Here is an 18,426-nt window from a genome sequence, read left to right as displayed (position 1 = left end):
CAGTAGCACATACACTTTCACAATTTTCGAAGTCTCCATTGAACACTGTGAACTTACCATTAATTTCAATGTATCAGTTAAACTACTATATCTGAAATTCAGAGGTCATTCTCTGAGGGAGTTCTGATACTGTATACAGTATGTTGACCTCTGAGATCTCCTGAGACTGGCTGCCAGCTCATCCTCAGAGTCCCTGTGCCGCAACGACTTCAGACTGAATCACGGTCCACCAAGTTTCACAGGACACAGTGGAAAAACTCATATCAAATATTAAAACAGTCCATGTCCCAGATGACCGGACATACCGCTCTCTCCACTGATCAGAGAACAGTTTCACTCCATCTCTTCCTAAAGATTCAATGTGCGTTCAGGCAGAACAGACTGATTACAGATCAGTTCGTCTGCAACACAAACACAAGCTCAGCATAAATAAAACATAGTTTCCAGGGAGTCCATATACATTCTCAGATGATCGTCCCAGAGGTTACATAGTGTTACACACAGGGACTGTACTGTGAATCTGTCTTGGATAGTTCACCACAATCCCGAAGTACCATAAAAGTGCCAAAAGTTCTTTCAACAAAAGAGGAGTAAGTCATCCACGGAAGAGAGCATGATTGTTAGTGTTTTTACTTTAACAAACTTTCCTCTCTGAAACACACTTACCACAACAGCTCAGACCTTTTGTGGTTCGCCCATCTGACTCAAATGGACATATAAAGCAGTTAACATAATCCCTTGGCCATTTTAATGCCATGGTATTCATTCTGATCTCTCCGTGGGATCTTAATTGTGTTAAAGGGAACATAGTGTTCCTTTAGTTGAGCAGTAATGGCCGGTGTTTCGAATGCCAAGCACAGATTTTTTAAGAGAGTTGCTGTGCTGTGCTTGCTAACTTAAGCCCTGTTATTACTTTTATTATTGCTCAAACTCAAAAGTGTTTTAAATACAGCAATCAGACTAACACTTTTGGTCTTGTGGAGGGTAAAGCAGGCACAAAAAAATAAACAATTATAATAATCCTACAGACCGACATTGAAGAAGGGACTCGAGACATATACTGAGACCTGAATATCATAGAGAATTCAATATGGGATCATTTGAGCTAGGAAGCAATGTCCTTCCAATCATACAAAACACCCAGCAACTGCATAGCAACACATTAAAAAAACACTGAGAACACTTTTGCGACCACATAGTTGCACCCTGGCAATCCCCCACAACACCATCGCCAGTGTTTTCACTCGCATCGCCGTATATTCTTAGCAGGTAATGTAATATTTAAGGTATTACATTTGTAACAATTGTACTTTTGTAACACAACAACACCATAGCAAACTGCATGGCAACATGTTGAAGACTAATTAGAACACTTAAAGTCACTGTAAGCGATTTTAGCGTTCTGAAGCTTTCACATGACTGAGCTGTTGAATTAGCCACGCCCCTTCGTTACAAAACCCCGCCTTCCAAAGATAATTTTTAGACCAAAACCGAACAAAAGAGCAGCATTGTTTGTTCCTATGGCTGTCAAATTCAACAGTGGCACAATAGCGCCCTCAACTGACAAACATTAGGAATCACAGCCTCAATGATCCGCTTCAAATGCAATACTATGAGAACAAGCAAAATGACTGACAGGTGAAAAGCATCACATTTTTGTTTGCAGAGTACAAAGTCTACAGCTGTCACAGGGACTGATGAGATATCTCAGGACACTTATTTCATTAATATATATAAGGGAGTAGGACATTTTTGCATACTTTCATTTTATAATCACTTACAGCACCTTTAGAGAACCGCATAGCAACACCCTGTCAATCACCCACAACACCAAAGAAAAACTGCATAGTAACAAGATAAAAACACTTAGAAGGCCTTAGTAACAGCAGAGGAATGCTTTCCCTTACAAAAACATTTAGAGTTCTGGCAAACTAGACACAAACTTGCTACAAATTCGCCACTCATTATTTTCACTTGCAAATGAGCTTGTGATTCACCACAAATGTTTTCCAGAAGTTTGCAGCTCTTCACTGGTAGTGGTAAACCTGCAGCAAACCTTTGGCAACAATGGGCAATTTGCCGCAAGTTTGCCATGAAGTCTTGTTTTTATACGTGCTGCCCTGGCAGGGTGATTTATTTGGTGATTTTTTTGATTATTTATTTGTATTCCTTCACCAATATGGCCCGCGGTTTTTTTTTTTTTACTTTCATAATAGAGTGACCTAGACTCACAGATAGCGCTGTAAATAAATTCTCGTGATTCGAGTGCCTGAAGGCAATGTAAACATGGGCAGAAAAAGCGAAAGGCTCACTCATAATATTTTGATAGGGCTTCTGGACGTTAACACTTGACTGCACTGATTTGTGTGTGTGTGCGAGAGATTTGGTCTTTCACATGAGCAAGCTTTGTCCTAGATAAAGACACATTTCATTAGCTAGTACAAGCTAACATTTACTCTAATTATCCACAATATACTTTATATCTGATGAAAACATAAAATTATTTAGATTTCAATTAATCTTTTTACATTTTCATGCTTAAAGGGATAGTTCACTCAAAAATTCTCATCGTTTCTTCACCCTCATATTGTTTCATACCTGTATGATTTCTTCCATGGAAAATAAGAGAAATCACTTCCATACGGAGAAAGTTAAGCAACAACCTTAGCATCCCTCTAGCAATGCTCTAGCAACTAACATACTATAAACACTCAATACACCTTAGCAACTACATAGCAACATACTAAAAACCACTCAGAACACCCTTACAGGTGTTACAGGTGTGTGGCAGCGGGGGCGTGGTCAAGCACCCGTCTGGGGGAGAAAACGGTAAGGGCGCTTGCACCTGAGCCAAATTATGTCTAACACCTGTCTCTAATTTCAGTGAGCACGGGGAGAGTGGCATAAAAACGGCCTCAGATCCTCCAGACGGGAGTGTTTGACACGCGTCAGTCCAGTGTTACCGCGTACAGCGCATAAGAAATGATTTATGTAAATTGAGAAGTTTTGTTGAGACCCAGAAAAGTTTTGTTAATTGTGAAGATTTGCTTGTTATGAGTTGTGAACAGTGCTGTGGCCATTATAAGCTTACTTGTGAAGAACTCTACGTCTTTGTTCCCTCCTTGTCATCATACATCCTTACAAGGTGTTTTACAGGTTATAGCAACATACTAAAAATCACCCAAAGCACCTTAGTGTCCACATATCAATGCCCTATCAACCACATAGCAACCACAAGCAACATATTAAAAACACTTAGAATTTACAGGTTTGTGGACACTTTTATTGGGCTAACACCTGTTAGCGGCAGTGCAAACTAATGGATTAATTTCATTTATATTTTTTTGGTTAGGGAATCCAGCAATGCTGACTTCTCCCCCCTTTATTGTTCTGTCTTGGCCTGCAACCACTAGCAGCCACAATAAGAAATGAGGATTATTTTCCAGGCATTGTAGCAGGAAGTGTGCATAAACTATGGAGTGGTGGTGGTGTAGTGGTCTAAAGCACATAACTGTAATCTGGTAATCAGAATGGTGCTGGTTCGATCCCCACAGCCACCACCATTGTGTCCATGAACAAGGCACTTAACTCCAGGTTGCTCCAGGGGGGATTGTCCCTGTAATAAGGGCTCTGTAAGTCACTTTGGATAAAAGTGTCTGCCAAATGCATAAACGTAAATGTAAATCTATGCCTACCATCCACAGAAATATTAATTATTTTTCCAAATTTTAAGGATACCGGGTGAACTGGTCTAAATCGGAAGCTCTTTCTCTAACAGTATATTGCCCTGCCACGGCTTTCCAACCTGGCACCTTTCAATGGCCCAAGCAAAATATTTGGTATTTTGGCATTTTATTTCCAACAAATTTGAGAGATTTAGTTAGAGTTAATTTTGACCAAATAATAAAAGGATTCTGGTGTGATTCTGGGCTTCGCTACCTTTGTCTATGGCAGAGAAGGTCAGTGTTATTAAAATGAATTGAATTCCCAAATTCAATTATCTACTACAGTCTCTCACTCTAGGAGTTCCTCTTTCTTATTGTTTTATTAAAATGCTTTTAATCTCAGACACCTGGCCCATTTGTCTCTTCCATCAGTGAGAGCCCATCCCTGGTACAACACTGAACAAGCAATCCTTGCCCCAATCTCACCATTGCAGTCTTTCTATTTAACTGGCAAGAGAAGTAAAAATGCATTATTTTACACTTGCATTCAATATGAACAAAGGTTTCCTGAATGTTAAATTTTGATGCTTAGCTTAATGTTTCCTCAAGTTTTTATTGTGTATTAACAAGTCCCCCTTTTGCTAGAAAGAATGGATGGCGAGGGGTGTTGCTACACTTGGTGACCATTATGAAAACGGAGCTTTGAGATCATTTGAAAAGATAACAGCAATTTGGGATTTTCAGGACTACATTTTTCAGGTATTTTTGCCATTTACTTTTTGGCATAAAAAAAAAGTACTATTTTTGGTGGTGGTACACAGCACCCTAAAGCTGCAGACATCCTCTGTATGGTGCTCACAGCCATTGGAAATGGGCATGATGCTTCAGTGTATTATTTCTCATTGATTCAGAGTGTTGGTAATGGGGTCTTAACAGAGGTTATTGGAAATGCATTTGAACTTGTTATTGGAGGATGGGGTGTGGGATTTAATTTTTGTCTAATGATGCAAGAGTATGCCTAATTCGGTTTAAGATTTTGCATCGTTTCTATTGGATTCCCTCTAGATTGTTTAGGCTTGTTTTAAAAGACACACCTACCTGCTGGCGATGTCAGTTGGAGGATGGATACATAGCCCATGATCTGTGGTTCTGCACTAAGATTCAAGAATTCTGGTTGAGAGTCAAGAATGTTATCTGTGGGGTTTTAGATACTCAAATTTCATTCTGGCCTAGACTATGTAAACTCGTTCAATGCTTGTTCAATGATCCATAAACAATTAATGAACATGCACCTGTGGTTGTTAAGACACTAACAGCTTACAGACGGTAGGCAATTAAGGTCACAGTTATAAAACCTTAGGACACTAAAGAGACCTTTCTACTGACTCTGAAAAACACCAAAAGAAAGATGCCCAGGGTCCCTGCTCTTCTGCGTGAACGTGCCTTAAGGATGCTGCATGGAGGCATGAGGACTGCAGATGTGGCCAGGGCAATAAATTACAATGTCCGTAATGTGAGACGCCTAAGACAGCACTACAGGGAGACAGGAAGGACAGCTGATGGTCCTCACAGTGGCAGTCCACGTGTAATAACACCTGCACAGGATCGGTGCATCCGAATATCACACCTGCGGGACAGGTACAGCATGGCAACAACAACTGCCCGAGTTACACCAGATATGCACAATCCCTCCATGAGTGCTCAGACTGTCCACAATAGGCTGAGAGAGGCTGGACTGAGGGCTTGTAGGCCTGTTGTAAGGCAGGTCCTTACCAGCCATCACCTGCAACAACGTCGCCTATGGGCACAAACCCACCTTCACTGGACCAGACAGGACTGGCAAAAAGTGTTCTTTGCTGACGAGTTACAGTTTTGTTTCACCAGGGGTGATGCTCGGACTCGCGTTTATCATCGAAGGAATGAGCGTTACTCTGAGGCCTGTACTCTGGAGCGGGATCGATTTGGAGGTGGAGGGTCCATCATGGGCAGTGTGTCACTTCATCATCGGACTGAGCTTGTTGCCATTGTCTCTTTTTTTGCTGAGTTTTATTGGTTTTATTGGTTTATACAAGAACCAATAGAAAGTGTTCACAAAAACACTCAAACATGCTAGCAACCACATACTCAAACAACCTTGCAACCACATAGCAACATACTAAAAACACTTAACACCTTAGTAACCCTATAGCAATGCCCTAGCAACCACAGAGCAATGTACTAAAAAATACTCAGAACACCCAAAAACCACATGTCAGTATACTAAAAACCACTCAGAACACCATAATAACAAATTAGTAACAAACTAAAAACCACTCAAAACATCTCAGTAACCCTATAGCAATGCCCAAACAACCATAGATCAACATACTAAAAAAAAAAATCAGAACACCCTAACAACCACATAGCAACATATTAAAAACCACTCAAAACATCTCAGTAACCCTATAACAATGCCCAAACAACCATAGATCAACATACTAAAAAAATAATAAATAAATAAAACACCCTAACAACCACATAGCAACATACTAATAACCACTCAAAACATCTTAGTAACTGCATAGTAATGCCCTAGCAACTACATAGAAACATTCTAAAAAGTACTGAGAACACTCGATCAACCACATAGCTACATAATAAAAAACACCTTAGTAACTGCATAGCTATGCCCTAGCAACCAGAAAGTAACATACTTAACACTCAGACCACCTTAGTACCCATATAACTATGCCCTATCAGTTACATAGCAACACACTAAAAACACCCTAACAACCACATAGCAACATACTAATAACCACTCAAAACATCTTAGTAACTGCATAGTAATGCCCTAGCAACTACATAGAAACATTCTAAAAAGTACTGAGAACACTCGATCAACCACATAGCTACATAATAAAAAACACCTTAGTAACCACATAGCAATGCCCGAGCAAACACATAGCAACATATTATAAAAACACTCAGAACACCCTAGCAAGTAACAACCACATAGCAAAATATTACAAACCAGCAAAAACACCCTAACAACCACCCATCAACATTCTAAACCACTCAAAACATCTCAGTAACCCTATAGCAATGCCCTAGCAACCACATAGCAACATACGTAAAGGCACTCAGAACAACCAAAAAAAACAAACACATAACAATGTGCCATAACATAACAATCACACATGTGATCCGAGTTCATGTGTCTAGGCGGATCTTAGGATTGCGAACAAAGTCATCCATTGACATGCATGACACATTCTCTCATGAGTGACCAAAAGACATACCTCACATCATGCTGTGGTGCAAATGGAGACAATGTGTGTATGTGTTTTTGAGTGCCTTACAGATGAGAAAAATGTGTTTCTTAAGCCTCTGGTGAGCCTAGTGAATTTGGATTTTCAAAACAGATTTTCAAGAGATGTCAGTTTTTTATTTCAAGTTGACTTGTCTTGCGATTTAGTGTTTAAAGTTGTTCCAACCGTTCATTCAAAAAGAAAAAGATCAAATGCCAGAACATCACTCTCTCTGTTCCCTCTAAAGTCATTATTTCTTCCATTACTGCTTCTGTTTCATTATAAACAAAGAAAATCTTCTGATCATACAAAGCCATTTTAATTGTTTGAATACATCTGTCAAGATCTATTAGTTTTGACGCAAACATTCCAGTGCTCTACTTCACCCAGACTCTGAGCTGTACTTACCCGAGAACATTTATTCAAAATGAGCTCTATTCCTTTCTTAGTCATCTGTGTTGGATTCCCAAGGGGAAACTTTCCGTGAAAAACAGGAACATTGTGGAACAGTTCAAAGCGGACCTGTTTTTATCGAACCAACTGTTCACAGTTCCCATGGGCATGGAGCGGGCCCCAAAAATGATCCGTGCATTCGTAAGAGTTTCATTCCTCCTAAACTATTTAGTCTAGATTAATGTCTCCACTCCTCTGACCTCTCTTTTGCTTTTGCCATGAGCGGCCTCTAAAATATTCTCTTTTCATAAGCTCATAAACAAGTCAAGCATGTACCAACAATAAAGTTAGTGAATATTAGAATTCAAAGATTCGCAGAGGCATTTCCAATAAAGATGACTAACATGTAATTTTGCAACAGTTTTCAAAGCATTTGGGAAAATACAGTATGTCCACATAGATTGTGGGAAACCAAGCAAATGGCAACATTCTTGGCAACGTCAAATGTTCCTGCTTATTTCCAGATTTTAATTAACCAAGACAACTACATTTGAAGTAAAATCGTTCTTCTATTTATTGCACATTTTTCAATAAATTCGACACATGCAGGACTTATGTCTCTCTTAATGTGTTTTCTGTGTTTGGATTCAGAGGCGCTCAGATTTACAGCCCTGGACCTCTGAGAGATAATTTTGTTGCCGCATATCGACTCTGTTTCTAAACTCTTCAGAATCGAGAAACAAGGGAGCAGCATTCGGGAAAAGTGAGTGGTTTGTAGATTTTGATTCTCTCTGAAATGTTGTATACGCCTTTAACATTCCCTTAAATCTCGGTCACAACATGCTTAAAGGAATATTTCAGGTTCAATATTATTTAAGCTCTAATGAATGCATATGTGGCATGCTATCGATTGTTACAACAAAGCATAAATGGGTGTACAGTAATTCATTTACAATAGAAGTCTATGACGCAAGTGCAATGGAAAGTTTTAAATGCAGACATGTGAAGCTTGTATTTTGTTAAAGCATTTACCTAAATTATCCAATTGAGAGTTTGAGAGTTAAGCCAAAAAGTTGTCTAAATCACTCTTTTAGAGTGGGACTACTTTTCTAGGCGGATGAACTTTGGGTTTTGCGTTAATAATGTAAATCCTGTGGGTGGAGTTTGGTATAGTACTTTAAAAACTGCTAAATCACGTATCTTGGTATCTTTGTGTAGTGGTAGCCAGCTGGTATGTGCTTTGCAGTGTAGGTAAACCTCACTCCTCTGGCCTCAAAAGGTGCACTAGCGACTGACACTAGGGGCTATAGCCTTTAGCCTCCTTGTTAGTGCGCTAGCCTCCCATGCTGGAGATCCTGGTTCAAATCTCGCTTGGAGTGGTTTGAGCAAAACTGGGTGCATTTGCACGAATTGTGTGAAACTTACAGGTTTTGCCAGCATTTCACGGTCAAGACATGAGTTGAAAGTTTTGAATCAGCTTTACACAGTTACATCAAAATTATTAACACAGCAACTTAAGTGCTGCATTTTACGCCAAAAGCAATGCGAGTTCTCTTGTAAACATTCGTGCCATTGTGAACGAGCTTCTCGGTTGTATATATATATATATTTTTTTTTCTTTTTTTTTTGGGGCAGACTTGCCCTTAGACTTCATTTGTAAGTATATTACTCTAAAATTATTTTTGGCTTTATTTATTTAAACCATAAGTAGGCTGTTAGTAAGTTGTTTTCCCTGAAATGTGTAAACACTGTTGTTCTGCACCACTTTTAAAACTCTGTTTTATTGCTCTGTACATCAACCAATGGCTCAACCAATTGTGTGAGTTTGGGGGCGGGACTACATGTTTGTCTGAACAAATCTGTTTGGAAACAGTCATTATACTTGCAATTACGTTTAGTGCCACTAGTGGCGCTGAAATTACATTTAGCAGCTTTAAAGAAATAATTTACTCAACCTCATGTCCTCATGAGCTTGTGATGTTTTTAGCACTAATTTCTCGTGTGAACACACAAGCCACTTTTAAGTGCACAAGAATGTGATATTTTCATTGAAAAATGACTTAATTTGCGAGTTTTATATATATATATAAATCCTTGTTTAAAGCTTTATACTGCCCTTGTACTGAAAAGATGGACTGTGATATTCATTACAACATTGTGTTCTGCATAAGACAGTCATAGGTGTTTGGAATGACACTTTGTTAAACAAATGGGGAACCAAATAAACCGTAAATTACGGCCGAATGGTCATTTTTGGGTGACTGTTCCTTTAAATGACATATCTTCCTGATTGTATGCTATGAAGTATAGTTTCCTATAACTGCTGATCTAGAATCAGTCTTACCTTCAGTTATCAATTATAATTAGATTTTTTTCAAGACAGCATTGTAAGCTTGTTCCAACAGAAATGAACTAACAATTAGATATTTAAATTCTGCGGTCAAAACGATTGCCAGTTCTTCACAATATGACGCAGTGTGACGTCTCGGTATGAACTGCAGATGTAAACAAATGAATCAGTTAAGATAATATGGGGGGAAAACAGGCTTTATTCTCAGAGGTAAACACAGACAGAGAATATTTTATGCCAGTTTTAACTCCAAACAAACACATAAGCTGAGTCAGACTATTCAATTAGTGACATCACCATGATGAAGGCAGATGTGAGGAAGATGAGGAAATCTAAATATTTGCCTGTGATTCATTTTGTCTTAACACTGACCTTGTTCTGTCTTCACCTCAAGCGATCCCTATTTAATCTCTCTCTCTCTCTCTCTCTCTCTCTCTCTCTCATCCATATTTTTTCTTCTCCTTAAAGTGATAGTTCACCCCAAAGTTTACTCGCTCTCCCTTTGTTTCAAACCCGTATTATTTTCTTTTAGTGTTGAAATAAAAAAGGAAATGTTAATGAATCGCAGCCTCAGTCACCATACACTTTAATTTACTCAAGTAAATGGTAACTGAGGCTAACATTCTTTCTAATGTCTCCTTTTGAGCTGTCAGTTGTCAATACAAACCCAGATCTGTTAATACAAAGTAAAAAGGGTGGAGAGATGACAGTGTGATGGGGCGAAGAAGGGAGAGAGAGAGGGTCATTGGATTCAATCGAGGTAGATTAAACACTTACGGTTCATTTCATGACCATTTCATTCAGGACTGGCATCGCTGCTCTAATTCCAAACTGCTTTTGTTTGAAAGGATCAAATCGAACAAAAGACAAAAGTGCACAACAGTTCTCAGCATCTTTTATTAAGGAATAAACCTCAATCCCATGAAGCATTGTGAAGGACGTAACTGAATTAAAAGCAATGGGAAAAAGCCAAAGTATTGATTTAAAGTTTTTGATTTAAAAAAATAAACATTTTGTTGCAAAATATTCAGATATATGAAAATATATACATAAGTAGGTTGAGAGTGTAGGGAGAGCGTCTCGACTGCATCATTCACAGTGCGTCATGAGAGTGGGTGGTTGCTACAGAGCTCTTTTGCTGCACTTTGTTCACCGCGATTCTCTGATTAGTAGATCTTTAACATTATTTCATATTTTATTTTATTTTTATGTTGAAGCAATGCAGACCAATGGCATAATCCATCAATTAACAACCTCTGAACTCATGGTAGGTCTGTCTTTAAAGTTTTAAAATGTATTGTTAAAAAAATCAATGAAAAATTATTGGGATTTTTCTTCTGGAAGCAGACTGTTGCTCTCTATTAACCACCAAATTACAATTCCATCCCAGATGTGTATGACTTTCTTCTGCTCAACTCAAATGAAGATTTTTAGAAGATAAACTTCTCCTCCCTGCCCAGTAGGTGGCGACATGCACAAAGAATGTGATCACCAACAACAATAGAAAAGGAATGTTAAAGTGAAAATTGAGATTTATAGTAAACAATTACTTAAATATTGATCTGTTTCTCACCCACACCTATCATATTGCTTCTGAAGACTTGGATTCAAACACTGGAGTCTTATAGATTACTTTTTGGAGTTTCAAAGTTCTAGCCTCCATCCACTTGCATTGTGAGGCCCTACAGAGCTGAAATATTCTTCGAAAAATCTTTTGTTTTTGTTCTGCAGAACAAAGAAAGTCATATGCATCTGGGATGGCATGGGCGAACTATCCCTTTAAGGGGACGGAAATTCTCGATCTAGAGAACATTTGATTGGACAAAAATGTGTGCATGCCCCTGATTGTAAGAGGAGGCGTCAGTGTTTTTGGTTTGTATTACCTGAAAAGAAAGACTGTAAATTTTAAACACTCGCATATCTGATAAAAGATAATTGTCAACTTTTAAGAGTACACTAGCATATATATGAAGAGTAGACACAAACACTTACAATTAAATATCTCTCTCTCTCTCTCTCTCTCTCTCTCTCTCTCTCTCTCTCGTTTAAAAATTAAACACTGTTAGCCTCTGCTGGTGATAAAATGAACTGCACAGACTGCACACTGAGGCCTTGCAGGAAATTACATTACTGGCAATGTGACCTCTGGTGCCGGGTGGCACTGACTTTACTGTATATTTGCTCTAATGCATTATGCCACTGCACAATGCATGATTTGAATAGAAAGCAGTACTTAAAATAAGACAGACAGACAGACAGACAAATAGGTGAATGATAGTGATTCTCTAATCCAGTAAATTCAGAGCAGGGATTACTATCTCATCTCTGTTTTACAATCGCTCACATGCTGTGCATCATCCATGGTATTTACACTGAGATGTCATGTCTTGAGTGTGTCATAATCCTGCCAAACAGCGCAAATCACTCGTGTGATTGCCTCAAACGCAAAAGTGCAAGAGGGAGCAGTGCACTGATGTGTATAAATGCACCCTGACTTTATCTCAAATTGTCGACAGGAAATGGACCTGTTTCAAAATGCTCTCAGAAGAAACCTGCACCTCTTTAACTGTAAGTGCACTCATCTTATATATGACTTTAGACTAACATATGAATAACTCATTTACTGACTATTGGCTACTGTCTATATATCTAAACAATTGTCAAAATTACATTATCTTTTTAATTACTACTTTCTTTTCTAATCATATTATGCAGTGGAATAATCTATATATTTAACTTTATTAAATACATTTTTATGCATTAATAACTGGTTAAATTGACATTAACTAGTGATCTGTATAGCATTATATACCTGTATGTAACACGTTATGTTCTAACGGTGGAACAGTTTTCACATTTTATTTGTATTGTTTTTTTCTTTTGTTTTTTTCTTTTATTATTATTTTACATAAATAGGTCTAATAATAAAATAAAAATATTTATATTACTTTAAAATATTTTAGCCTATTTTTAAGATTTACAGTTTATACCAAGATTCCATCAAATTGAATTGTGTAATTAAAAAATAATAATAAATAAATCATTATTTATTATTTTGTTAAAGATTGCTTATTTGATGATCTTGTTTAAATGTTAAAAATATTTCATATTAAATACTTAATATTTTTTTTGTGTAATTTGTTAAATAATTTGGAAATGACTTTGTTCCACAAATATTTGTATGTATTTGTAAAAGTAAAGTAAAATGTTTTTTAAAAGAAAAAATCTTGTACTTACATATGTGTCAAAACAGCCTGTTTTAAATATAAGGGCAATAATAGATATCTTAAACACCCAATGGATTAACTTTAAAATGGGTAAGACTCAAGCTCTTTTCAGGCCAGTCCTGTAGTTTATATTAGAGATCCTGAATGAAACTCAAGCCTCCTGCAGCAGATACCTGCACAGTTATATGATCTGAGTGGGTCAGGTGAACAGAGCGGTGGCCCACCCAAGGGTGTAGATTTGGCTTGAACATTGGGGGTTGCAACATGAAACAGTTGCATGTTTCCATTGATCATAGTAGAAATAATGTGTGTGTGTGTGGGGGGGGGGGGTTGCTTGATTTTATTACACACACACACATACTCACACAAACAATGAGGGTTTTCAGTCCTTTTTGGGTAATCAAATTGTCAAAAAAGAACATGCATGTAGTGCCGAGAAGTTTGGATTCTGCCGAAACGAAATAATGCAGGACAAAGTGAGGCTTTGGAGAGCTTTAGACCTAATCCCACTTTTTCTCTTTCCGTCTTCCTACGTACGGATGGATGGAGTAAGAGCTCAACAGGGTTTTTCCTCTTTTATCCCTCCTCCAGGAATATTCCCAACATAAAGAAATAAGCTGGTCTTAACCTTTGCTCTCAGTTTCATTAAATCTGTCATCTGCATCTTTACAGACTGGATGTACAGAATTACATTAAAATGGTGCTCATAGTTGAGACAGATCGTATTTTTGCACTCATTGCTGAGATTGTGAGTCAGATTTTATAATGTATCAAAACCCGATCTCACATATTTCTCATTTATTTTCTGTCATAAAGTGTCTTCATTTTAAATATTTCAGAATACCTCACTTTTCCATTTATTTCTAAAGGCTTTTAGACCCCCACTGTATGGCAACTATGTTTTTCTATAACAACTGATGTTGCAACATCCATCTATTTTATATATGCATATACTTTATATTAATGTATATTATTTCATGAAGCTTAATTTTCAATCTGAGACCTCCACAATTGCATTATCTTCTTAGCTGGGCTCATTATATTGGTTTGACAAAGCCAACGTACTCTACAGACATGGTTTATGGTTTATATTTCTAACTGTAACCCGTCCTAGAGCTTTGAAGCTACAACCACCAAACTTGGCACGGATCTTCAGGCAGTCTTAACCTGGATTCTTCGAACTTTTCTAAATGACCGGAATTACGGTTTTCGCACAGCGGAAGCGCAAACATACCCCAAACCCCATAGACTTACATTGACGGAATGTTCAAATCGGCCAAGAATATTCAAACACCAAATGTCAAGAAATTCAAATGGAAACAAATCCACACAAGGCCTTTCAAACCTTCAAACATATATATTTTTTAATTAGTTTAAGCTGCTAAAGAAGTTTTGTCAAGCCAACATCAAAGACAAACCTGACCTATATAGCTTTATGTTTGTATCGCCAGTATTAAAATGTAAAATTCATAACAGCTCTTCTGAAGTGGTTTGCATCTCTTTAAAACCCTTCAATGTCTGTGTGCCCTCCTCTAATGCTGTGAAATATTTATCACTTTGCCCTGTCTCTTTTCTCTCCTCTGCCAACAGCTGCCCCTTTTCAATAACACTTCCCTCCCGGCTCCATACACACACAGTGTCATGTACACATAAACAGATACACAAACACACTCACACACACACACACACACACACACACGCAATCAAACATTCCCCACCTGCCGCTGCTCCTCTGATGAAACTCATATAGGTAAGGCACGTTTATACTTACCATTATCTTCTCTTTTTGAACTTATAGTTCAATTCTGAATGAACCAAATAAGACTTTTCAGCTCTGAAGTGAAGCTACAGCTAGAGGATTTTACGATAAGATCTGTATCCTGAGCGAGATACAATACGCATCCCAATAGAACACACATTTGAAAAGAGAACACAAATGTACCAGATTGTTGGCTTTGCCGTGGAACCTCTGTATTGTTAACAGACAATTTAACACTGTATTGTTAACAGACAATTTAGTTAACTTAAGTTTGTTTATCCATGTACCAAGCTAGCCCTCAGACAGTAACTGTATGAACTGGCATTGAACATTTGTTTGCACATCTATATTGTGCAAAATATCTATATTATATATGAACATCTGCACTATGCAATCAAACTTGAGTAAACACAGAACGTTTCCCTACAGTAACTGTATGGTTCCCATTTGATTATTTTACTTTTTGGGAAACAATTCCTAACATTCAAGAAGTTTTCTTATTTTATTTCATTTTTATGCCATAAACTAACGCTCTCAGAACTTTACAGGGACATTTTTGAACCCAATACATTTTTTAGAAACATTCAAGTTCCCATTCAAGGGGTGGCTGTGGCTCAGTTGGTAGAGCGGGTTGGCCACTAATCGCAGGGTTGGTGGTTTGAATCCTGGCACACATGACTCCACATGCCGAAGTGTCCTTGGGCAAGACACTGAACCCCAAAGCTAGCACCTTGCATGGCAGCTCTGCCACCATTGGTGTGTGAATGAGTCACAGTGTAAAGCGCTTTGAATACCGTTAAGGTTAAAAAGGCGCTATATAAGTGCAGACCATTTACCATTCCCAAATCTAGAGACGTTTTTGTGTGACAACCTAATTAGAACTTATCCAGAATGTTATCTAGTGCTATTTTATATTTTGTTTTTATAACCCTAAGCACAGAATTCACAGAATGTTCTAGGAACCGCAACATTGTAAGTTGGGTAATTCCGGTTTATGTCTTATGCAAACTATATACAGACTTTTATCTCACTTTCTTTCTCCACAGAAACTCCAGGATGCATCTACTTTTAGTTCTTACATTGGTTCTAGAGGTTCAGTCGAGAATCATCAACCTCAACTTCACCAGCGACTGCGCCTGCCATATTGAGCTCAAATCTACTAACTGCACCAGCAGCAATTACACGCAGCTGCCCATGTACCTTCCACCATTCACCGAACAACTGGACCTATCCTTCAACCTCCTGAGTGCCATCAAACCACAAGCTTTCCAGAATACCCGAAGACTTCGCATCCTACTCCTAAACAATAATGAGATTAGCAAACTAGCCGAAGGGGCGTTCTCGCTGCTAGAAGGTTTGTTGAGACTGGACTTGAGCCAAAACCAAATCTCAACCCTGAGTAAAGGGTTTTCATTGGGTCTTGGTTCCCTTCGAGAGCTCTCGTTGGCTGGGAACAGATTGACAATCTTGGACAGCAGCTGTTTTGTCCACTTGGACGTTTTGCAAAGACTCAACCTGAGTCATAACACCATCAATACAATCAAGATGAGGGCGTTTGGCTCCATGAGTACCCTACGCCAGATACAACTCGACTGGAACAATATAACGATTCTGAAAAACGGGATCTTCTCCATGCTTCGGAATCTTGAAGTTTTGAATTTACAACACAATCAGATTAACTGCTTGGACGTTGGAGTACTTTCACCTTTGACTAGCCTTGCCGTACTGGATCTCACCAATAACAACCTGTCCTCGATTCAATTTAAGACCTTCTTGAGTCTCAACACATATAGCACGCACATAATGCTCCAAGGTAACCCATGGAAGTGTGATTGCGATCTGCAAAGAGTCTTCCGGAAGCTTTGTAATGTCAAACGGCTGTTACTGGACGACTACGACAATCTCACCTGCTCGAATTTGGATGAAATTCATGGTTACTACACGATGGGCTTAGATACAGAGCTCTGTGTTGCGGAAATGGTGACCGTCCTTGTCATTACGATTACGGTGGTTATCACTGTTGTGGCGGCCATCCTTATGGCAGAGAAGAAACGAAAGAAAAAGAATAAAGAAAAGCACTGGACGGAGGTCAGCGAGCACTCTTGTGCATCGCAGGATTAAGCAGATTTCTGAACAAATGATGATTATGTATTAAATCTACACATAAAGTAGAGTGAATAAAAAAGGACATTATCTTCCTCTGTATTTCACAATTTGTCTATGATTTTATTGTACATTTTATTAAAGTTGCATGTTAAATTACATGAATCTATTCTAGAAGGAGAGTTTTTGTAGGGTTTGTAAAAAGGTTGCAATCAAAATAAAGAAATTAACTTAAGTTCATAACTTATATCTTATGCTAATGAACTGTATCAATTAACCAATTATGTAAACAGAATTTTAAATAAACAATTTTTCACATTGAAAATTGTAATTTGTCCTCAATTGATCTTGTAGTGGTGGTAAAATTGTCTGGTGGCAATAGCCTAAGTTTTTCCATGGACGAATTGATTTTCAACAATGACTTAGACCCTTAAAAGACATCTTATCACGTGGCTTGCATCTTTAATTGCTGAGCTACCAAGGACCCCAGATTTCACTTATTTTAAGTTTTACCTAGCACTAGTGCTACACCTAAAATAAAATGCAAAGTATACATGCCTGTGCTAACATAGCACCCTAGCCTGCTAGCCTTCAGAAAGAGTTAGACAAGTTCATACTTCATCTTTATACATTTGTGTTTATTCCAGATGGACCGATCAGTATTTCTGGGGCATTTCATATGGCCCTTTCAACCTCAGCTCTGTTACCCCAGCATGAGGGGGCCTGAAAGTTGCTGCTCCACCACATGAGTCTGAGCTCTCTGTTGTTCTGAGCACAAGCTAATCTCAACACGTGTGAGCAAGACTGTAAGGGAGAATTGCATTTCGCAGCAGGTGCTGGTTATATGCCTTTGCATGATATTGGGCCTTTAAAATGTGTACACGTTCAGTCAGGACTACACCGTGGGACACAGGCGGGACTACTGTGCCCTGCACGCCATCCTGCTGTCACAAGAGGGCAGTATCCAATCTGAGAGTCTGCCTGAGACAGAATTATGCTGAAATGGAGGAGTGGGTTGAGGTGTTGTACAAAACCCCTGCAGAGGGCGATTCAGGACTGGAGAAAGGGGATAACAACTATTAACTTATTTATCCTCACTATTGTCTTTGCAATGAATTGAATGTTTTCAGAATTAATTTTAATAATTTTACATTGTGATTTATATGATGCTGAAAATTTTGAAATGTGGTTGGTTACATCATGAAAAAATGATGGCGTCTTCATGATTTTTTTTTTTTTAAAAAGCCAAAACACTTTTCTAATATAATATACAGTAATATAAAAAGTGTTATTATTATTATATAAAGATTACATTAAATAAAATGATACTAAATATATTATATAAATATTCTTATTAGTTTATTTATACATCTAATTAAATAATATTAAATATTTCTGTAATGCAAAAAATATATATATATATATATTGTTTTATATCTGTATTATTAATAGTTTCTATTCATAAGTTCACTGTAAGGACTTTATTATTAGCAATCATTATAGAATGTTGAATAGATTAGTAACACAATACATATAGTCTAACCAACACAATATTACAATACAACCAGCTAACTAATTCATGCATGCAGACAAATAACTATTATGTATTCTAAAAGATAATTGAATTAATTATGCGTCTTGA

At 37.8% G+C, this 18,426-nt stretch overlaps 1 protein-coding gene across 3 annotated transcripts; it reads left to right on the top strand.

Annotated features, from left to right (window-relative positions):
- Window positions 1-7,782: 7,782 nt before the first annotated feature.
- LOC127639903 (insulin-like growth factor-binding protein complex acid labile subunit) lies at window positions 7,783-16,862 on the top strand. 3 transcript variants are annotated; one of them, XM_052122230.1, is made up of 5 exons: window positions 7,783-7,900; window positions 7,997-8,108; window positions 12,212-12,263; window positions 14,513-14,672; window positions 15,728-16,862. In XM_052122230.1, exon 5 carries the CDS (start codon window positions 15,738-15,740, stop codon window positions 16,800-16,802), a length of 1,065 nt encoding a protein of 354 aa, XP_051978190.1. In that variant the 5' UTR covers window positions 7,783-7,900; window positions 7,997-8,108; window positions 12,212-12,263; window positions 14,513-14,672; window positions 15,728-15,737; the 3' UTR covers window positions 16,803-16,862. The 3 variants fall into 3 exon arrangements, with proteins under 3 accessions (XP_051978190.1, XP_051978191.1, XP_051978193.1); XM_052122231.1 differs by lacking the exon at window positions 7,783-7,900 and having other exon boundaries at window positions 7,972-8,108; XM_052122233.1 differs by lacking the exons at window positions 7,783-7,900; window positions 12,212-12,263; window positions 14,513-14,672 and having other exon boundaries at window positions 7,972-8,108.
- The last annotated feature ends 1,564 nt before the right edge of the window (window positions 16,863-18,426 follow it).

Source organism: Xyrauchen texanus, chromosome 48, assembly GCF_025860055.1.
Source record: "Xyrauchen texanus isolate HMW12.3.18 chromosome 48, RBS_HiC_50CHRs, whole genome shotgun sequence".
NCBI lineage: Eukaryota > Metazoa > Chordata > Actinopteri > Cypriniformes > Catostomidae > Xyrauchen > Xyrauchen texanus.
The sequence above is the reverse complement of the archived record's forward strand: the minus strand, read 5'-3'. Positions and strand labels throughout refer to the sequence as shown.

Excerpts from the sequence above, each read along its gene's own strand:
- LOC127639903 (XM_052122230.1), top strand. The coding sequence starts at position 15,738 with ATGCATCTACTTTTAGTTCTTACATTGGTTCTAGAGGTTCAGTCGAGA.